The sequence below is a fragment of the Gracilinanus agilis genome, chromosome 4, assembly GCF_016433145.1.
Source record: "Gracilinanus agilis isolate LMUSP501 chromosome 4, AgileGrace, whole genome shotgun sequence".
In the NCBI taxonomy this organism is placed as follows: Eukaryota; Metazoa; Chordata; class Mammalia; order Didelphimorphia; family Didelphidae; genus Gracilinanus; species Gracilinanus agilis.
Genome location: NC_058133.1, coordinates 472,789,656 through 472,812,757, shown reverse-complemented (window position 1 = coordinate 472,812,757; position 23,102 = coordinate 472,789,656). Strand labels below are relative to the sequence as shown.

The following is a 23,102-nucleotide window of genomic DNA, read 5'->3' as shown; positions in this document are numbered from 1 at the left end:
ACATGATATGCAAAAATTATAGCACACAATATGCATCTGTAACATACAAAATATCATGAGAAAAGGATGGAATAAAAAAGGGAAAGGAAGAGATTTCTTCTAGTGGGAAGGGACATTGGAGCTGGTCCCTAAAGGATGGCTAGGATGTCAATAGAGAGCTCTTGGGCAAGAGAGTGTTCCAGGCAAGAGGAAAGGATAAGGAAGGCACAGAGGTTTGATTTGGCTCAAGTGTAGACCTCGTGAAGGGAAGCGTTTTCACAGCACATGCCACATCAGATGCCAACATCTCAGCATCATCCAGGAAGCCCTGATCTTGAAGCAAAGCTAGCCAGGAAGGACTTTGTGATGGTGATAATGACGTCTGAGGTGATAGAGATCTTTTCATTAAGATCCATCACGTGCCTTGAGGAGGCTGCCTCCCCCTCAGGCAATGAGGCTGAGGTAAGAAGCAAATCACTCAGGCTCAAAGCTTAGGTTTAGCAGCAAACCTTTGGGTAACTCAGAAATGAAAATCTGTCATAAACTTTTGATGTATTTCTTATCCTCAAAAGGCTTGTGAAATGAAGATATTTTTACTGCCTACTCCTCTAATTCTCTTAGAAAGCTGGTGAAGACTGTAACTAACCCAGCCTGGCACAGCTCTCAAATTCTTAGGGCGGACCATCCAAAACTTTAAGATTAAACTATATACTCACATATGCTGCCCCAAGGAACTAATGAAAAAAGTAAGAACCCTCCCTGAGAGGCAACTAGGCAGCTCAATGGTTAGTGTGCTAGGCCTGGAGTTGGGAGAACTTGAGTTCAAATTTGGCCTTGGACACTTTTCTGAGTTATGTGACTCTTTGCCCCCTGTCTTAGAGTTGTTACTAAAACAGAAAGTAAGGGTTTAAAAGAAAAACAACTCTCCCTGACTCTTAACTCTGGTTTTAATAGGCTTGTGAGTCAACATTTCTGCATGTCTTCTGACATCTGTCAGAGCTCAAATATAGGCTGAAACATTTTCGAGAATAAATTGCAGCAGATATCTTCAAAATGTTTCATCTTTAAAACTTATTTGGGAGAGGCAGCTAGGTGGCTCGGTGGAGAGAACCAGGCCTAGAAATAGGAGGTCCTGGGTTCAAATCTGATCTCAGACATTTCCTAGCTGTGTGACCCTGAGCAAGTCATCATCCTTTTCACTCCTCTGTCCTGGAACTAGAACACAGTATTGATTCTAAGTTGGAAGGTAAAGATTTTTTTTTAAAGACTTAATTTGGGTTAAGATTCTCAAGAAAACAACTTCAGGTTACAAAACATGTTTTGATTTCAAATTAAAATGGGTAGCAGACTCTTAGGGAAATAGCATGACAAATATACTTTCCAAGCAAGAAGTTTGTTACTTGGTTGCCTCTAGTTATAAAATCTCAAATGAAGGCTCTGCTGAGTTGCCAAGACAAGGTCGATGGGCCAAAGGTGCTTATAATTCACAAATAGAGCAAACCCTCCTAGGAAGCCGTGGAGGGAGGGCAAAGTCGATTCCTGCTGTCCCGGCCTGATTAATGATTTACCTGATTGTGCATCCACGCAGCTTCCTTCTGTTGCTCCACCTGCTGAGCTGCAGCCTCGATGAACTGAAGGTTCCTCTTAGCGTCTTCCAGGAGCCGCTCCTTCCGCTGTGCTGCTCTCTGAAACTTCTGAACCTCCAGCTGGCTGCAGAACAAGGTGTTCTGGAGCTCCAGCAGGGCCACCTGCTGCTGAGCTAGGGAGGCATCTTCTGGGGTCTGACAAGGGTAGAGAAACATCCAACAATAAGGCCTGAGCCAATGAGTGGACTAGAAAACCAACAAAATGCAAATGGCGCCAGTAAGCCAGCAGCCCAAGCCACGCTCATTTACCTGAAGCTGTCCAAGCTGGCTTCGGTGCAGCATGCCTTGAAGCTTGGCCATAGTGTCGTTCTGACCTTCGATTACTTGGTACAATTCTTCAGTCTGAAAGATTATAAAGGAGTGGCTCTACCTGAGGCCTACAACCTCCCTGACCATGGTGAAGAACAACCAAATCTTTGACATGGTAGAAAGTAGTTAGCCCAGGGGTAGTGGCTAGAGAGCCAGGCCTGGAAGCATGGGGTTAAATCTGGCCTCAGACACTTCTTGACTCTGGGCAAGTCACTTAACCCTTTTCTGGGTCTAGTCCTTAATGCTGTCTTGCCTTGGAATCAATACTCATGTCGATTCTAAGACAGGAGGAAGGGTTTTTAAAAAGTGGAATGTATTTAGCTCTGTTTCTTGCTACAACAAGAAAAATCAGTTTCTACAATTAGAGAAGGAAAACATACTTCCCTACTTCAATAGAATCAATGAGCAGTTACTAAATACCCACGGTGTATGGAACGATGTATGATAGATGCTGAGGGCCAAAAGCTTAGGTAAGAAGGCTTATGCTCATAAAGCTTAAAGTCCAGTAGAGGAAATGGCAAATAAAACTACTCAATCATCTAGCATTTCGTAATAACCTACTACATGCATGCCGGGCACTGCGCAAAATGCTAAATACAAAAAAGGCAAAAGACCTTGCCTGATCTCAAGAAGCTCACAGGATAACGGGGGAGACAAATGCAAAAGACTATGTACACACCAGCTACAGACAGGATAAACTGGAAATAATCAATAGAGGGGAGGCACCAGAATTAAGGAGGATTGGGACAGACTTGTACATCTTCCCTGTAGAAGATGGGATTTTAGCTGGGGCTTAAAGAAAGCCAGGGAAGCTAGGAGGCAGAGCTGAGGAGGGAGAACATTCTAGGCATGAGTCAGTGAATATATCTAAAGCCTGAAGACTGAGTGTCTTATGTAAGAAAGAGTCAGGAGGCCAGCATCACACTGGATCAGAAAGTAGGTGTGGGAGGAAGACGTAAAGACTGGAAAGGTAGGCAGCAAGGGGCCAGGTTCTGAAGGATTTGAAAAGCCAAACGGTAGATACAAGATATAAATCAACCACACAGAATACTAGATAAGCTTATTAGAAATATGTCATGTAAGGTCTGGAGTTAAGAACAAGAGGGAGTGATTATTAATCAGGGTAGCTCAGGAAAGATTTGATGGAAGGGGTATTTAGTTGAGCTTTAAATGACAGGAAGGAATTCAAGAGGCAAAGAGGGTGGGGAGAAGACAGTCTGAGTAAAAGCAGAGGACTTAATGGGTAACAAAATGAAAAAAGTAAGGGAGGCTAATCTTAGATTACAGAATGGCAGCCTGAGTAGTATTCTGTAGGGAGCCTCTGAAGAAACACAACCAGACTGTCGTCAAGAGCAGCCAAATCAAATTCTAGCAGTCATCTTGGGTTTTATTTTTCGTGAGATCTTTTGACTAGATGCTGATTTGATATCATTAAGTTATGGCCATTCCTTAGGAAATACCTTACCTCGCTCTCCCTGCTTTTCAAAGATTGACTGAGGTTCTGAATGGTACAATCCTGCCTCTGTGATGTTTCCTGGGCAGATTTTAGTTGACAGCTCATTTCATTCAGTTTCTCTTGTAGAATCTGTACTTGGCAAAGAACAAAGATCTGACAGTCAGAAATGTGTCTTTCCGTGCTGTCTGACAAAAAAATTTTCCCAAAGTACGGGATGCCATTGAGATTCCCTGGAAATACAAACCAAGGGCCTTGTCCCCTGTTACTTCTCTATGTAGTAAACCTGTAAGTGAATCAGCAGAAGTAGACAGGAGAAATAGGAGGTACTCGCCTTCTTTAGAAGGAGCCAGAGCCAAACCAGAGCCAAGAAACCCCCCCACCCCAAATTTTAGGTTCAATGTTAGTTCTAAGCATAGACCTTAATAACATTAAAAATCATGGACAAACTATAATCCCAAGAGAAATAAAGATGAAAAGAAAATAATCTGGTCAGGGGAAGTATTCCCTAGAACAGGGGTCGGCAAGGTATGGCTCACTGTGAGCACTGTACGGCTCTCACGAAATTACATTTTAAAAAATGTGGCGTTCATGGCTCTCACAGCCAAAAAGGTTGCCGACCCCTGCCCTAGAAAAATAGGGAATAAGAATCCTCCAGTAGCTGAAAACTACTCAGGCAGATCTCATAGAAATGATTAGTTGAACCTGACAAGCACATTCAAGTTTCATAGGGATCCAACATTTATTGGCCTTCAGTCACTGTATATCCAAGTTTATTATGGATGAAGCCATACCTTGTTGGCAGTTTCTGTTTGCTCAATTTTGTCTTGAAGTTCTGCCAAGTGAGAATCAGACACACATTGATGGGTCATAGTGGCCTCCTCTGAATTAGGTTCCTGCTGTTGGAGTGGCTCTTCAATAATATTCTAGAAGAAATGAAAAAGTCAAAGAGCAGTCAAATCAAACTCTAACAGTGATGTTGGGTTTTATTTTTCACAAGATTGCTTGAAAAGAAATGGTCCCTTCTTTTCAGAGACAATGATTTGATATCATAACATAAAATCAGCTTAGTCTGGAGTTTGGAAGAAAAGAATGATATGCTTTTGCTTTTTCTTTCTTAAACCCTTCCTTCTGTCTTAGGATCAATATTAAGTATAAGTTCCAAGATAGAAGAGCTATGAGGGCTAGGTAACTGAGGTTAAGTGACTTGCCCAGGGTCAAACTGCTAGGAACTATCTGAGGCCATATTTGAATCCAGGACCTCCTATTTCCATGCCCGGCTCTTAATCCTTTGAGACACTGGACTGCTTGTAATAATTTTTTTTCTTTTAAAGGATGGCTAAAAACTAGTCTGTTTCCTTGTAGCTGATGGATTCAAAAGTCGTGAATGAATAATTGTCAGAATAATAGTGTTTACAGTGAGGACAAGATATTACTTTTACCTTCTATCAAGTATGTCCCTTAAAATGTGCCACTTAAAAGACAGATTTAGGGGGGGTGGAGGGGAGAGTAAGAACATGAATCATGTAACCATGGAAAATTTTTCTAAAAAATAAAAATTCAAAGTCGTTAAAAAAAAAAAGACAGATTTATATCATATAGACTAGAAAGATAATGAAGACTATAGGAAGTCTGAAATGTCACTTATTGTAAAAGTGAAGGATAAGGGAAATGCAGAAATGCCAATAAACTACTTACAATATTTATGTTCAAAGGAATTAAGATATAAATCATGATTGATTAAGGTTCTTAAAATTCTGGAAAACCTAGTGAGAGCCAAGTCATCTGTACTGTTGCTCAAAGGGGAAAAGATTTAGTTGACTTAGAAATCAGAGGACCACAGTTTTAATGAGCTAAAGGAATTAGAAATGGAAGTCTAGGGGTTTAATGGAATAATTAATTATCTAAAAAATCAAGTAAAAATTTGGATTGTATGACTGGAAAACATGTGGAAATTTGACATTATATGTAATTGGTAAAATATCTTTATAATAAAACAAAATAAAAAATCAAGTAACATGCAAATCCAACAAAAAGATAAAACTGCCAGAGTGATATAAGCCCTTTCCTAAAAGCAATTAATCAGGAGCTACTCAAATCCTTTTTTTTTTTTTTAAACCCTTACCTTCTGTCTTGGAGTCAATACTGAGTATTGGCTCCAAGGCAGAAGGAGTGGTAAGGGTGGGCAATGGGGGTCAAGTGACTTGCCCAGGGTCACACAGCTGGGAAGTGTCTGAGGCCAGACTTGAACCTAGGACCTCCCATCTCTAGGCCTGGCTCTCAATCCACTGAGCTACCCAGCTGCCCCTACTCAAGTTCTTAAAGCAGAAATTAAAGCCTGTCCCACTTCCCTGAGCTAATTCAGCTAAAGGATACTCAATAAATATTAGCTTATAGTTGTCTTCAAAACTGTCTCAGAGGAACTTGTGGACTATTAGCATTGATCCTTTGATATATTAAGTTTATATTCTGACTTTAAAGACGACATAAATACAAACTGGGGGAGGAAGAGGGGAAATTAGAACTATAGAGTTCTGAAGCTCCTATCAAGAAACTCTTGTTAAATATTTCATCTCCAAGTAGTTCAAATCTCCTATGGAAATCAGGTAAGGACCAAAGAATATCACTTTCAGTTGCAAATAGGGAAAAGAGACAAAAGAGATGACAGCAAGTAACCTGATAAATCTGTGGTAAACTTGGGAAGATAAACCATCCCTTCTGATTTCTAGTTCAACACAATTCAATAAAAACTGTCTCTATACAGAGGAGTGAAACATACTAGCTTAACCTGTTTTCTTTTTCTTTCTTTTATTTTTTCTTAATAAAAATCTTTCTATCTTAGAATCAACACTGTGTATTGGTTCTAAAGCAGAAGAGCAATACAGAATAGGCAAAGGGGGTTAAGTGACTAGTCCTGGAGCAGATAGCTAGGAAGTGTCTGAGGCCAGATTTGAATTTGTTTTCAACTTTTCTTTTGTGTAGCCAGAAGAAAAAAAAAGATAGTGAAAAGCCTGGTGGGTTTGAAAACCTGAATTTTAATCACAAACCCATCCATAGAGTTTGGGGCTAGGGAAGAAGGATCTAAGGCATTTGTTCTGTTATTTCAGTAACTATAACTAACAAAGGATAGAGTGTAACTATATGAATTACAAGGAATCACTTCTCTACTGAATGTAATATAAAAGCTGACTTTGCAACTTTTTGGCCAGATGGTTCTCTCTAAAGATCAGCTTTGTAGCGATGATTCACATTATGCTCAGGATAGAAATGAACTAACTTCAAAAGTCAAGGAATTGGAGCAGCTACAGGTGACAATCTTCATTGGAACTGAGAGATTTCTTATTGAGAGTTTCAATGGCAGCTCTGGTCAAAAAAAAACCCAATCTTACCTGGAAGCTTTCAATCCCTAGGTATCAGAAAAATGTCCCATTCCCCGTCGGGGGCCCCCTTCCCCACTTTAAAAAATGGGCTGGAGGCACTAGGTTGGCTCTATGAATAGAGAGCCAAGCTTGGAGAAGGACTTATCCTCAGGCATTTCCCAAGGGCAAGTCACCCTCCTAAAGGCCCAGCCCTTACCAATCTTCTGCCTCGAATCTGATACTTAGTATCAATTCTAAGACAAAAAGGGTTCTGAGATTTTGTAGGGCCTGTGAGCCTGCATTTTTATAATGTGGATGACTACTTCGATGTGTTCAAGGATCAAATTCTTATTACTTGAGAGAGATATGAAAGTTTTAGCAAATCTGCAATCTCCAATACTTTGGTTCAACATAACTCGAAGGGTGAGATTTACAGAGTTGCTAAAACGCCATTGGAATGACAATGTAATTTTAAAATGAAATCACTTAACCCAGAGGTGGAATCATTAAATACTATTCCAGCTTTAGAAAGCAAAACCACTTCCGGTCCTGGTTGCTAGAAAAATGCTAGCAATTCAATCTAATGCAAAGGCTGCAACATTATTAATGTTAGGCAGATTCTTCTAGTTAAGCAGTACTTTGCTGGGCAAGGCTTCGAGTTCTCAAAATAATAAGGCTCAGACCTCAGGCTGCTGTAATTTACAATTCAGGCCATTCATAAATGGAAAATGAACAATTACACGGTAGTAGAAGATTAAGGTTTTTGTCCTAAACTCCTGATGGCCCTTTGGACTCTTATCAACTTCCAAAGGGTGACTGTAACAAGTCAACTGCTCCAACAAAGGAGAGATTCATTTCAGTCACTACAAGGTTTATTGCAGAGATCAGAAACATCTCGCCCAGTCTGTAGTTGTCTGAAAAGGGGGGGGGGAACCCCAGATGTACTAGCAACCTGGAAGACGGTTTAGGAGAGAAAGCATATCCCCAGGGCCTTTCTTAGTTCAAAATCAGACAAAGAAGAAAAGAGGACCCTGAATAAAATATGGCTTCAATGTTAACAGCCTTGAATTCTTAAGCGAAAACATGAGAAAGATTGGAATTGATTCACATAAAGTAAAGGAATCGATGAGTAGAAACATTAGAATAATATTTTTAATAGAGAAAATCAGCTATGAAGAGAAACTCCCTGAGTGTTTGTGAACAAAGACTGGCAGTCCTCTGGCAAGGATGGAATTAAACAAAGGACTCAAAGAGAAATTTCCATTTCCTGAGTCTTTTTCGCCTAAATTCTAAAACAGGTGTTAGCAAAACCAAATTTACAGGTCTTTACCCACTAATACCCTACTTGTTTAAGGGGCCTGACAAGTCAATAAGAGAAATGCCTCTCTGTCTCAGCCTCTCTTTCTCTGTTCCACTCAGCTATTGCACTCCTGCTAAGGACTTCTAGTGAAATCAACAATAGGACCAGTTTCCAAAATGGATCACAGCCAAGTGATTTTATTTAGGAATAATACTGTAAATGCCACTTATCTTGTGACAAAATCTATTTCCCATGTTATGCAGATCTGGGAATAATAAATTAGCTTCTAAAATTCTTCTTTCATTTGGACATGATGCTCTCTTACAAACAATAGGGAGGCACAATGATACAGTGGTCTAAGCAGAGGTGTGAATGAAATAGGAAAACTGAGCCCCAAGTTCCCTCTTGGTCATTCGATTTAGTTACATGACTTGGGAAAAATCTGAAACTTATCTATAAAATGAAGATGTTGGACCAGATCATCTCTAAGATCCTTTTCATATTCTTATAAATTCTGATTCAAGTAAGGAGATGCTAGCTAGCAGGAAGATCACACACAATGGCCGTGGATTCAAACATTGCTTTTCCTATCCTGAACCTTTGGTAAATATGGGCCAAGAGATGATTCTGAAGAAATATATTAAAACATGTCTAATACTACCAAATTTTAATTTACAGAATCCCCCCAAAACACCTTTCTTCTATAAGCTTTGGTTATATTGAAAGGACTCAAGATTCTTCTTGAGAATTACAGCCTTTAAGGAAATATTTCAGCCATTGTAGTAGAGAAAGAAAAACTTCATGTTAGGAACTGGAAGATCTAGTTTTTAGAGGTGACCCTTGGGTAAGTCACAATTTTTCTAGGGGACTCAGTGTCTTCATTTGTAAAATAAAAGGATTAGACTAGATCATATGCTATCTTTCAGCTCAAAAAACTGAGCAGATTGATTGAAGATGAAGATAAAACTTTGTGTTGGCCTATGTTTTCAGTCATTGTTCCCCTGACCTATTATCCATCTATGAAATGAAACATTCCACCTGGGCAAGTATTACTTCCACAGAATATTGACATGAAAGCACTAAGCTTTATTTGTGATGATGCCTAGCTAAAGAGAGAGCTGCTATGATCACAGATTCAGCAAGGGTGCTTCCTAAATGTCTCTAAGCCAGAGGTCCCTTATAGGTAAAATGGGAGAAATATTCTTTGAATAACCTATCTCATAGCTTTATCAAGTCCTATACAAACATGGGCAATACATTATCATTATTATTATTTCCACATAAAAGCATATAAAAGGAACAAGCATAAAAGAAAAAAAACCTGGTCTTAAGCATAATAATAGACCTTTTTTTAAGTGTAAGAAAATAAAAAATAGCACTAAATCTTGTCTTTGATGCATTTTTTTGAAAGAATTTCCTCATATACAAGTACTGTATATAGTTTTCTTCTTTCTTGTGAGAAGATATTACTTTATATACAATTTTGATACTATAGGAAAAATTTAATTTGGCTTCCCTGAGTTGCTTTAAGTTTCCAATCAATAAAGTTCATGTTCTTGCTTCCGTTGGCTCCTAGCACTCTAATATAATTCTTAAATATTCACTCTAGTTGACAATGTTTGTGCCTATGCCATTGCTAAATGTAAAGTTTCTAAAGTACTGAAGAAAACTATAGGCATCTAGTGTTTATGGTTACTATAGAGACAAAAAACCCCAACAACTCTCTACTCTCGGAGACCAGATGCATTAAAAACAATTGCCTCCTCTCAAGTCATTAAGTGAAATCAAAACACTAATTGGTGAAGTTCTCCTGCCACAAGACAAGCATGTAAACCCCAGCTTGGTGAAAATATACCCATAACAAATGCACCTGGGATTGATGGCTGTGAGTGGCTTTCACCTAAATGCTTTAAGTAACATCTTATTTTAATCCCCAAGATCTTAAAAAAAAAAAAAAAAAGACTCAGGGGGGATAAAACAAGCCATTTTGAATAAGAGCCCTCAAATGATCCCATTAATTACAATAAAGACAGAAGCTGAGCAAAAACGTTTTTCTGGGATAGCACTTTACTAATTAATGGATTTGCCTGAAACCTCCCCATCTGTTGCAGTCTCTTTGGGAGCACCTGAACATAGAAAGATTTACTGTTCCAGGCTAGTGTGGGGGAAAGAAAAAAACTAGCCCTCTTGCTGACAATCAAGTTATAAAGTTGAAAGAGGAAGAGGAAAAGAAGAAAGGGGTGGTATTAGAGGAGAAGCTACTTTCCTTCTTAAAGGCAAATTTCCTCAAGAACATAGTGTTGGCTTAATCTTTTGGCTAAAAAAAATTATTTGGGGGGGAGGGGTAGGGAATTAATGTTGTATGCAGAATAAAAGAAGCAATGGATTAACCTACACACCAAAACCAAAAAAGTGGCAAAAGAGAAATAAGAAAACAAAAGTCAAGGATAGTTAGAATGCCTTAAAAACCTTAGAAATACTGTTTAACTTTGAGTATCCACTAATTAGATACTATGCTGAAAGTTTGTAGCCAGCTAGCTGTGTAATCTGATAAAACTGAAGTACTAGAGCATTACATATCATATACCTGGAACCGGAGTGGCAAATAGTCTTCACAGAGATCATCCCACAGCTCCTGTAGGTCAGATATCTCCAGGGAATAGCCCACAGGTGTCTTGGAAAGGGGTTTCACAGGCCTGTTTAAGAAACTGGGACTAGCTCCATCTGCCACGAGATGGCCAAGCTTGTTTCCAGGTGGACTGGATTTCACTGGTATAGGAAGCTTGCTCCCTCGGGGGCTCTGGATGGGCTTATAGTCAAAACCTTTAATCATGCTAAGGGCTAGTTCCAGCTTGTGACCACACGAGTACTGGGTAGTCTGATCATCTGAACAGCAATCACATTTTGTGAGTTCTTTAGTGCTTCTCTCAGTTTCCTCATCCTTTTGTTGTGAAAGGCTGGCCTGTACAGGAGCATCCAAAGATTCCACAGAAGAACCAGGAGTCCCTTCCTCCATGCTTTCCCCATCTGTTTGTACCTTTGTGCTTGGTAAGTCTGATGGTCCAACCTCTGACAGGGCTGGCTCTTCAGTACATATACTGGTGGACCACCTGGTAGAAAGCCCACCGGAGATGCTTCTAGCCACCTTTCGGGGTACCTTACAAATGGCTTCATAGTCAGAATCAGCAACCCTTAAAGCAGCACAGCCTCTACACCTCCTGGGTCTGTTTCCAGGGCCCTCAGAAGTGTGGCAGCTGTGCAAGTCTTGAGTCTGGTCCTCATTTTCTGCCCAGCACTCAAACCCAGAGTATGCAAAATCTTCCTGGAGTAGTGCAGAATATCTGACATCAGGTAAACTGGAAATATCCACAGTCCCATTCCCCACTTTGGCCTCAGTGATGGGGTCGTCATTATTCTTCTTATACATGCTGGCAATGCAGAATTTGAGGCGATCCTTCTCAAGCAGCAGTTTTTGTAAACGTTCAATGGAGAGGGCTTCAATCCTGGCGATGACCGTGTCAAAGCGATAGATTCGGTCCAGCATGAAAGCGCACTTGCTGCAGGCAAACTCTCCTTTGCCATCTCGGGAGACATCTTTGCCCAGTACGTGGGACAAGAGCACCTGCAGGTTGAGCTTGGTGGTGGTGTGGAAAATCCAGCGACGCTGGTTGCCGCAAAGCTCTCTGGCACAGATCCTGCAGATTTCCTTCATCTTTTCTCCTGGCTGTGCTGGGATTGTATGGGATGGGATGAGAATAAGGTGGGGTAGGATGGAGTAAAGATGTGATAAGGGAGGGTGGGTGGAAGAGGATGAGAAGGGATGGGATGGGATCAGGTGGGTTAGGATGGAGCGAAATGGGATGGGATAAGGTGGGATGGGAGGCGGTCAATCACTGGGGGATGGCTCCGGGGATCGATCGCCTGCATGCCATGGCCGTGTGCCCCTGCTCTCCCGGCTGGCACACACCTGTACCTCTACCTGGGCGCGTCCTCCCGCAAGCGCGCGCGCACGCTCTGCTCTGGGTACCACTCGCAGGGAGCGCGCGTCCCCGCCCCTCACAGACCCACCGTCCACCGGCGGGAGACTCAAGGGGATGCCAAGCGACCACGGCGCCGGCCTCTTTCTGAACCGATCATCCTGGCTTCGGCCATCTAGCCACGGGTACGGCGACCTGACCTCTACTTCTTCTCGCTGCCGCCACCGCAACCGCCTCCGCTCAGGGCCGATGTAGCCGTCCGGCGCAGCAGCCTCCACTAACGTTCCAGCTAAGAGATTGAGGATCAGATTTCAAGATGGCGCCAGCAACCCTTGCGCCTGCGGGGACCGCAAAGCGCCTCTGGGAATTGTAGTCCAAGGGACAAGGCGTCCCTCTCTTTACTCTTTCGGAAACGGTCTTTGGCAGCCGTCTCAGAGTAGGCTGGGGGTGAGGGCGATATGCCTTGCTAGCTCGGGGCTCCGCAGAGGAAGGGCCCTCGATTCTGCAAGCCGAGTCTCTCGGAGCTGTCAGTCTGCTAGTGGCTCCTCCTGCGCTAGGGACTAGGGGAGGAGAGAAAGAACTCCTCCTCTACCTCCTCCCCTTTCTCCTCCTTCCCGGCCGCGGGGACAGCGAGTGCCACGTACCCCGATGCAAACTGGCAGCGCCATCCTCCGCTGCCTCCTCCTCCTTCCTTCCCTCCTTCTCTGCTCAGCCCGTGCCAAAGCATCATTTCGGAGAACGGACAGCATGCACAGCACGAAACGCTCCCTATAGATTCGAGATCTCATTCTAGGGCGCAGGAATCTCCGCCCACCTCACCTGATGTTACTCAGAACAAACTATCCAGGAAAAAGGAAAACAGGGCTTCTCCCGAAGTGTGGGGAATGAAAAAAGTAACGCAACCCAAAGGGATTAGGAAACTGCCCGAATAGAAATAGCCTGTTTCCAAGTATTTGACAAAGGGGCAAAACACACCAGAAAACTTTCATGCAACCAGGGGAGAATTCTGAACGAATGTGAATGGGTCCGGAATGATAAAAAAAATAATAATAATAATAATAACAGTAGTAGTAGTAGCATTTCTATAACCTTAAAGAAAACGAAGCGTTTACCTATTTTCTTGCATTTGATTGTCTTTTCACAAAACCCTGAATGTACCAATGAGCCCAATCTAGGCCACTCAAGTGGGCAAATCCTGTTTTAGAAACAAGGAGACTTCTGGAGGAGAAAACATTCTCTTATGGGACCAGAAGGGAGCCAGATACTCATTATCTAGAGAAGGCCATTAAATCTGAGTTAGGGTTGGGGAATTTTTAAAGATTAACTTAGACACCTTTCAGTCTGGCACTGGGTAGTTTTTTTTTTTTTTTTTAATGCATTTCTAATTACTTTATCCTGGGATTTTTTCCCCTCTTAGATGTTTTTCTCTTTTCCCTTGTTTAAAAAAAAAAAAAACACAGAAAAATACACTCTATAGAAGGCTGGAGTAGAAAGGGGAAATGATCATTTAGAATTAGGTGTGGCAGAACATAGAATCAGAAAGGGAAGAGAAGAAAAGGGGCATCTAATACAACCTCATTTTATTCATGAGAAAGCTGAAGATTTGCCCAAGATGATAAAGATAGAAAATAGCAGGTACAGGACTTGAACAGGTATCTTCTGATTTCATCAATTAATTAGTTAATTAATTTTGGGTGGGAAAGTTTTATTTAATTAATTAGGTTTTCAGATTTTAAAGGCAAATTAAGGCCACCTAAGTGGCTCTGTGAATTGAGATCTATGCCTAGAGAAAGAAGGTCCTGGGTTCCAATTTGGTCTCAGACACTTCCTTGCTGTGAGACCCTGGGCAAGTCATTTAACCCCCTAGCCCTTACCTATCTCTGTCTTAGGACCAATGCTTAGTAATGATTCTAAGACTGAAGCTGAGGCTTTTAATTTTTTTTTTTCATTAAAAAAAGCAAATTTTAAATTTAAAAAAATTAGTTAAAAAAAGTCAAATTGCTCTTTCTGTTGTAGCAAACCACCCTACTTTCTGTAATCTAGAAACTCAGGGAACTATTCAGGTTCAGGGTGCAAGGGAAGTCAGAAGACAATCCAGTCTCTGTAATTGAAGGTTCAGTGATGGGGAAAAGGTTTAAAAAAAAAAGTACATTAAGAAATATGAAATCCATTGAAGACAGTGATATGGTTTAATTCTGAAGAGCAGATATCTTGGGAAGATGATAGATCAGCAAGGAGAAAGGCCTAGGGCTGGCTATTTCACAAATCAAGTGGCTAAGAAAGATGGAGCAGTGCTGAGGAGAGGGAATTTTTAAGAAGCATAGAGGAGGCAGTTAGGTGACTCAGTGGATAGAGCCAGGCCTGGAGTCAGGAGGTCCTGGGTTCAAATATGGACTCAGATACTTCTCAGCAGTGTGATCCTGGAAAAGTCACTTAATCCCAAATGCCTAGCCTTTACTGCTCTTCTGCCTTGGAACTGATACTAAAACAGGAGGTAAGAGTTTAAAAAAAAATAAAAAGAAACTTAGAGGGGATCCTTTATTAGAAGCATAGGGTAAAAACCCTGGATTTGGCTAAAACTTGGAAATTTAGATCTGAATCTTGCCCAGGTATAGTGATCACTTCAGCGGAAAGGGAACAAACATATATAGATTCCCTACTACACACTAGGCATTGATGCTTTCAACAGCACTGCAAAGTAGGTACTATTATTATCTCCATTTTACAGCTGAGAACACTGAGGCAGAAGTTGTGATTTGCCCAGGATCAAACAGTTTAGTCTAGTGCAAGAGTCAAATCCAGATCTTTCTGCCTCCATTTCACCACCTAGTTGCCACTTCTCTGGAATTCTATCAGATGAAGAGGATAGATAAGATGGCCTTTAAGGTCCCAGTGGCAGCTAGATAGCAAGGTGAATAGAGTACTGGGAATGGATTCGGAGACCTGTCTTTGTGAGTTCAAATCTGGCACTCAGACAGTTCCTATATGTAACCCTGAGCAAGTTACTTAACTGCCTCAGTTTCCTTATCTGTAAAAGCGAGCTGGAGAAGGAAATGGCAAACCACTTCAGTATCTTTGCCAAGAAAACCCACAAACAGGGTAATGGAGAGTCAGAACTCAATAACAACAGCAGCAGCAGCTTTTTAACAGTAGAGATATTAACTGGTTCTGGAAATAGATCAGAGGGGTTCATGGTAGTGTATGGACTACCAAGATTTCAAGGGGTCCATGAACTTGGATGGAAAAAAAAATTTATCTTTTCCCTATACCTGATTTTCTTTGTAATCCTACATATTTATTAAAACCTCTCTTCTGAGGAGTTCATAGACTTTACCAAACCTCTAGAGGTGTTCATGGCACACACAAAAAAGTTAAGAACTCCTTGGACAGAGAATTAGGGTCAAAATCTTGCCTCTACCTATGATAAAGAATGCTAATCACCTCCAGAGAAAGAACTGCAGATCAAAGCATATAGTTTTTCACTTTGGTTTATTTATGGTTTTATTCAGGGTTTTGGTTTTATATGAGTATTCTCTTACAATGATGACCAATATCAAAATATGTTTTGCATGATAATACATGCATAGCCCAGCCTAAATTGCTTACCATTTCCAAGTGAGGGGGGCAAAAGGAGAGAAGAAGATAATCTGGATCTTCTAATTTCAGAAAAACGTATGTAGACAATTGTTATTGCATATAATTAGGAAAAGAAAATATCTTTGAATGAAAAAAAAAATCTGCCTCTCACACTTACTGTCTATATTTGAGCAAATCACTAAAACCTTTTGGGTCTCAGTTTCCTCTACTGCAAAATAAGGGGATTGTTTTAGATGGTCTCTTCTATCCTTCTATGTCTGATCCTATGCTCAAGATGGATGTTTGGTTTGATCCATACAGATCACTTTAATTCATTCAACAGTTTGGTTTGGTTTTTTAAGTGTGTCTTATGAGCAAGGCCCTGTACTTTATGTGACTGCTGCAGCTCATATCCAGCTTAATCATCTCTCACATTATATGACACTTTGTTTTAAAGGTCATTTTCTTCACAACCCAAGAAGAGAGGGAGTGTCACTATTATGATTCCCATTTTACAGAGGATGACTACAGGAAGTGAGTGCTTTGTCAAAAGTCACCCAACTAGTAAAGAGACAGAGTTAAAGCCTTCATCTTCAGTTCATTGCTTTTCCCTCTAAACCATAGTGGGTTTATAACTTGTGTCGACGTGGAATCTAGAAGCCCCCAAACTAGTGCCTAGAAAGATTTGATGAACCCTTGTTTAGTTAGCTGAAAGGTGAAAGTCCAGGGTCTGACCTTGTTGAAGATGGTTCTTCCTGGAGGGAAGGTCCAACTTCACTTATCTCAGACTAACAAAAGACCTTATTTTGAATTTGAATGGGGAAGATCCTTCCCAACTGGATAAGCCCAAACCAATGGCTCTTTGTTGCTGTAGACTGAGCATCAGTCTAGAAAGCTGAAGATTCCCAGTTTGGTCCTCGGAAGGAGGGTGTGATATACTAGGAGAGGCTTCTGGAGACCAGAAGGGTCACTCTGGTTGGGCTTGGCCCAGATGGGAATGATCATCCCCACTCAAGCTCAAAATAAAGTCTTTTGTTAGTCTGAGACTCATGAAGTTGGACCTTCCCTCAGGGAAAAACCATCTTCAACAAGGTCAGACCCTGGACTTTCACCTTCCAGCAAACTAAACAAGGGTTCATCAAATCTTTCTAGGCTACTAGTTTGGGGGCTTCTAGATTCCACGTCGACACCTGAGAGCCTCTGATTGAATTGTTTTGATTTGGTGTCAGAGCCATGATATGTATAGTTAAATAAGCTATTAGAATTTATTATATATAATTTTACTTATTTTCGATCCCCAAATAAGTAGGTCCCCAGTTGTAGCAGCCATCCCCAAGAAGGTGTTGAAGCCTCCACAGGGAACCCAATAGGAATGCCTCACTTCCCAAGAAGAGGCAGATAATTTGTCTAAAATTTGGAATCCAACATGCGGTTCAAATACAATTACAATAAATTGCGTAACCTGTTTTCTAAGAGTCTCAGTCTGGTATGCAAATATTCATGCCAAGCTATTGTCATATTCAACTAAAGAAAAACAACACAACTGGTAGTTTCATTTTGAGGAGTATGGTGGTTGGGTTGAAGGACTTCCTCTTCTAGCCCTCTGTCTATGGAGTTCTGGACTTCAAAACCATGCTTCTGCTGCTGTCTCATGCAGGAACTTCCCTCCATTTCCCTCATAGGTGAATTCCTCTTTGGGCCTCCATATTGTGGAGAGGCTGAGGTTGACCAGACTTGGTTCCCTTCCTGTTTCTGCCCCTGCCTTTTCAGTCTTCATTCTCCTCCCAGTTCCACCCCAGATTTCTAAGCTTCAAAACCAAACTCTAGGAAGAGTTAACCTTTATCTCTCTCCCTACTTACCTCTTCCTGCTTTCTGACTCCCTCCTGTGTGTGGTCTTCCAGCCACAGAATGTAAATTCCCTGAGGGCAGAGACTATCTTTTTTTTTTTTTTTTTTGCTTGAATTTGTACCAGGCAAATTGTAAGCATTTAATAAATTCTTTCCTCCCTCTCTTCCTTCCTTTATAATACCTTTTTAATAATAATTGTATATTATAACATAGAAAATTATATATAATAAATTATAATACATTATTTAACTATACATATAATGGCCCTGACATGAAATCAAAGCAATTCAATCAAAGGCCATGAGTGTGAGGTATATTGTAAAGGAGATTTTTTTTTCCAACTCTAAAATTTGGAGAAATATCTATTGACCAGCTTGTTTTTTGAAACCCCCAAGTATCCCTGGGTCACCCTAAATAGGATTAGTAGAGTCAGTCTCAGACTGAAAAATAACTCTTAAGAACCCTTTTTGTCTTCTTAGTTTCTTTTATTGGTATTCTCTCCTCTTTCCCTAGCCTCCATGTCAGCCAGTCAGTTGTCCTTCCTTTCCTTTACTCCCTAAAGTATATATGTGTTAACTTAGAAAAAACACAGAACTATTAAATAGTCATAAAACCACTCTTTAATCAAGGGAAAGGCGGATGAGGGCTACCTGGCCTCTTTTGCAGAGCTGCGCCTTGTACAGAGTCTAAGAAATGACCACTGCTTCGCTCTGCTCCCCATCCCCCTGGGAGTGCACCCGGCTAGATGAAGACTCCAAAGAACAAAGGAAATTGGGGAACTTATATACCATTTGGGAAGATCCAGGGGCTGGGGTCCCTGATACAACGGACGGACGACTACCCAAGACAAAAGGATATTTAGCATTCCCCCCCCCACCCCTGCCTCCGTTATTCAGTCTGCAACTGCTAGTCTGAGATTCCCTTCAGGGTGGATTCTCATGGGAACAGGGAACAAGCACAAGCTTTGGGGTCTTCAACCTACAAGCTATTTCTAAAACTTGGGGTTCATCAGATCTCACTAGGCCACAAGTTTGGGGACTCTAGATTCCATGTTGACATATGAGACCCCAAGTTCTTCAGTTCAATGGAAATTCCCACTCTTGATGTTTTTTCCCAGAGATAGTGTTCCCAGAGTCTCAGAGCTTGGCTCTGTGTGGTGGCCATAAGAGCTTTGTCTCCCTCGTCCTGATTAAACTCTTGTTCTTTGGTAACTGCTTTGGTGCTTCTGGGTTTTTTTCAGGTTAACATTAAAATACAATTAAGTATCAGCACAGTGTCCCGTGATTCCAGTTGTTAGCCCCCTGTTATAGGAGTTTCAAGTCAGGACGTGTTGAGCCAGATTCTTCAGAATTGCAGCTGTTATCTGTGAAATAGGGAGTATACCCTGATCCACCCAGACTGAGAGAAGGAATGGAAGGGTGTATCCAGACCTCACCTTAGCCCTCCTGTCTAGGGAAAAGCAGGCCACAGCATGGATTTTCAATATAAATCAGAAGGCCTATTTTTTAAAGGGCATTTCACCGATTAACAGTTCATATCTACCAGCACTTTTTCACTGACACACCTGTAGGAAGGTTATGTCATTAATATTTGTGGCTATTCAATTTTTTTCAATCATTTCTGCCTCTTTGTAACCCCATTTGGGGTTCTCTTGGCAAAGATACTAGAAAGGTTGGCCATTTCCTTTCTCCAGCTTGTTTGACAGATGAGGAAACTGAGGCAAAAAGAGTGAAGTGATTTGCCCAGGGTCACACAGCTAGTAAAGTGTCTGAGCTCACCTTTGAACTCAAGTCTGCCTAACTCCAGCCAGACACTCGATCCACTTCAACACCTAGCTGCCCAGCTACAAATATTACTATCCCCATTTTATAGAGAAGAAAACTGTCACGAAATTAGAGCTAAAGAGACTTGAGTAGAGCCAGAACCTAAACTCAGGGGTTCTAGTCCAGTACTTTCTCAGCATTCGACTAAGTTGTTGGTAGAAACAAAGTCATTATGTTATAAAAAGACCTCAGCCTTCCCATTTGGTAGATCTTCAAGCGTGTTAATCCTTATATCTTCACTGGGAGTCACCAAACATTAGGCTAATATAAGGATTTGTGATTTCATCAGAGCAGGGAACTCCCTCCACCAAGAGATTTATGACTTAGATAAATCTTAGAGAATTCCTTGAAGCACCTGGAGGTCTTAAGTGATTTCTCCAAGGTCAGAGAGCTGGTATGAGTCAAAGGAATTTGAACCTGACTCTAACCACAGCACCACTGCCTCTCCTGTGATAACCTATTGTTACTGCTAAGTCCTTTCAGCTGTCTGACTCTTCTTGACCTCATTTGGGGTTTACTTGGTAAAGACACTGGAGTGGTTTACCATTCCTTCTCCAGTTCATTAAAAAAACAAAACAAAAAAACCTTAACTTCCATCTTAGAATTAATACTGTGTATTGATTCTAAGGTGGGAGAGCAGTAAGGGCTAGGCAATGAGGGTTAAGTGACTTGCCCAGGATCACACAGCTAGGAAGTGTCTGAGGCCACATTTGAATGCAGGAAGAGTTTTCTGGATTTCAAGTCCACTACTCTATACACTAGGTGCCATAGTAATAGGCTGGAAATAGATGACAAAAGCCAAGCTCCCAAGAAGGGTGAATTTTCTAGAGAGTCGGTCAGTCCTTAAACATATATTAGCCCCCTACTATGTGCCAGGCACTGCTCTAAACTCTGGGAATACAAACACAAAAAAGACAGTCTCTACCCTTAAGAAAATTGCAATTGAATGGGTGAACTTATATTGCCTTTAAAGCACTACATATATATTGGCTATTATAATTATACAATTGATAGAGTAAATGGATCTATTTTACAATCACTAAAAATTTCATTTGTTGTTCAGTCGTATCCAGTTCTTCATGACCCCATCTGGGGTTTTCTTGGCCAAAAAACTGGAGAGATTTGCCATTTTCTTCTCTTGCTGATTTTATAGGTGAGGAAACTGAGGCAAACAGACTTAAGTGACTTGCCCAGGGTCATAAAGCTAGTCAATGTCTGGGAACAGATTAGAACTCAGGAAGAAGAATCTTCCTGACTTCAGGCCCAATTTATACTTCACCTGTTAGAGAGTAACCCCCATCCCCAAAAAAAATTCTACAAGTGACCCAATTAGCAAATTAAGAACTTCATGATTCTTCCTGTTAGCACCTTAGGTAGATTTTTTTTTAAAGCTAAAAATGATGTCTAATTTATAACTAGAATAAGATATGTTGTTGGGAGGATACCGAAGGTCTTATTTAACATTTAGATAATTCAGAATAAAATGACTGGTACTAATGATTATCTCAAGTATGAAGGGAAACTAGATTGGTAGATATAGTAGCCATTGGATGAGAAATAAAATAATTAAGCATAATTAAAATCTAGTCACCAAGCATTTATATACCTTATTTGTGAAGTACTTTACAGTTTGCAAAGAGTTTTCTCATATGTTATCTCATTAGATCCTCCCAACAATCTTATAAGTTATTATTATCCCAAATGACTAGCAATTCTGAGCCTCGGACAAATTTTGTTGGAGAGGTGGAGAGATCTTTTGGTAATGGAAGTCAACTCTCAGTAGAAGCTGTGCCTGCTGTACTGGGGAATATCTTATCTGATAGCTCCTGTGTGCTCCATAAGGATATGGAGGACCATGGCACAGAACAGGCAGAATTACTCATGACAGTGCCAACAGTGGCAGGAAAGAGATATATCTCCTGGATGTTAGCTGCCTACTTGCACCCCAGAACAAAGCCCTAGTGATCCCACTTGGGTTACAACTCTTCTATAGATGAAGGTTCTGCAGAACCTTCTAACTGTCCCCAACCCATTCAGAAAGGTTTGATGATTTGCCAATTTCAAATAGATGGTAAATGGTAGAGAGGGGTCTTTTTAGTGCTCTCTTTAGACCAGCAGTTCTCAAAGTGTAGGCTGGGGATCTTCAAGAGCCTTTCAGGTGAGTCAAACCTATTTTTATAATAATGCTAAGACATTTTAATTTCTGACACTGTAAATTTCAATAGATATGGGTTCAAATCTGACCCCAGATCCATCTTGGCTGTGTGACTCTGGGCAAGTCACTTAACCCTAATTACCAAGCCCTTACCACTCTTCTGCCTTTGAAATGCTACTAAGAATTGATTCTAAGACAGAAGATAAGGATTTGAATTTTTTTCAATACTACATAAAAATTATTTGGGAGAGGTCATCTATAATTTTTAAGAACATAAAGGATTCCTGAGATGCCTTTGAGAACAACTGTTTTAAACTAAACTCAGGGTTCTCAACCTGTAGACCAAAAATCCCCAGGAAAAAAAATTATTGCAAAAGGTCTTAATATCTATGTAAATATCAGTCCTTACTTGGTCATTATCTATTTTCTTAATTAGTAGATGCTAATGTAAATTGATCAGGGGAGTAACCCAGTCAGGTTGAGGTTTACTAAGTGTTGAGCCTTTGGTTAGGACTCTTGAAAGCTCTTCCCTTTAGAGGCTGTGGATGTGCCCATTGGCATCTTAAGAAGACATCTCTTGATTAGGTCTCAATGACTGATTCATTCTGAGCTGTACCAACTGAGCATTTGTTATCTTAAATGCCTTGTAGAGGATATGGAAACACTCAGCCACATTTGTGGAAACCTAGGCACCAGCTATACTGGATGGTTTTTGAACAGAGGAAACTCTGGGAATAAGCACAGTGAGTCCGAGATAGATATTGATTTTTCTAGGGTGACCTCCAAGATTGAATTGAGCAGAAATAATCATAAAAACAACAATATCACAGCCGTTAGAAAGCACTTTAAGGTTTAAAAAGTACTTTAATATCTCATTTTATACTTCCCTCTTTGTGAGGATAGGTGCAATTATTATGCCCATTTTACAGATGAGGATATTGAGGCAGAGACAGAGGTTAAATGACTTGCCCAGAGTTGTAGAGGAAGTATTTGAGAACAGATTCAAATATAGGATTTTGTAACTCCAGGCCCAGCATTCTACCTACCGCACCATCCAGCTGCTTGTCCATTTGTGCTAGAACTCTAAAAGTGCAAATGTGAAGGAATAGATCTGAAGAGTCACAGAGCAGCAGTAGAGTCATAAAGGCTTGTGCTTGAGATGATGACAAGGTGATTAGCTTGACAGTAGAGTAAGCAGAGAGAGAGGAATAAATATGGCAAACATTTCAAAGCAAGAAATACTCAGGACACGGGGAAGAGGGAAGTCTCCAGAGTATTTAACTGGGGCGATTGAGAGTGGGTCTTCTCTCTCACAGAAAGAAGGTAATGAGAAAGTGGGACTTCAGTTTGGGACAGATTGGGTTTTGAGGTGTCTGTCATTTAAAAAGAGTGGAGCTGTCCAGCATAATATGGAGCTAGTGCAGAGCTAGGAGAGGCCAGGGTCGGAGACCACAGGCTCTTGTTATGGATATGGCCCTCAGAGAAGAGGTCAGGTATGCAAGCCTGAAATTAAGCCTGGGGTCAACTAAATTCATAACTGGCTTTATTCCCTTGGCAGCTACTCTAACTGCCTCCATCATTCCAGACAGATATGACTAGTAACACTTTTGGTCTCCGTTTTTCCCCAGGCAATATAGACATGAGCCCTGGTGTGCTGGTAAAAAAAAAAAAAAATA

The 23,102-nt window shown here is 40.9% G+C and overlaps 1 protein-coding gene across 8 annotated transcripts in view; it reads right to left on the bottom strand.

Moving 5' to 3' along the window:
* LOC123244207 (myomegalin-like) overlaps window positions 1-23,102 on the bottom strand; it is a 254,997-nt gene that overhangs the window by 100,579 nt on the left and 131,316 nt on the right. For 2 of the 8 annotated variants that reach the window (XM_044672535.1, XM_044672536.1), the window contains exons 1-5: window positions 10,634-11,986; window positions 4,182-4,313; window positions 3,400-3,519; window positions 1,875-1,967; window positions 1,548-1,760 (exon numbers count right to left, since the gene is read on the bottom strand). In XM_044672535.1, coding sequence (XP_044528470.1) covers window positions 1,548-1,760; window positions 1,875-1,967; window positions 3,400-3,519; window positions 4,182-4,313; window positions 10,634-11,758 — 1,683 coding nt within the window. In that variant the 5' untranslated portion in view covers window positions 11,759-11,986. Of the gene's footprint in view, window positions 1-1,547; window positions 1,761-1,874; window positions 1,968-3,399; window positions 3,520-4,181; window positions 4,314-10,633; window positions 11,987-23,102 lie in introns of those variants that run through there. The other 6 variants (XM_044672533.1, XM_044672532.1, XM_044672538.1 and 3 more) reach the window with 4 other exon arrangements.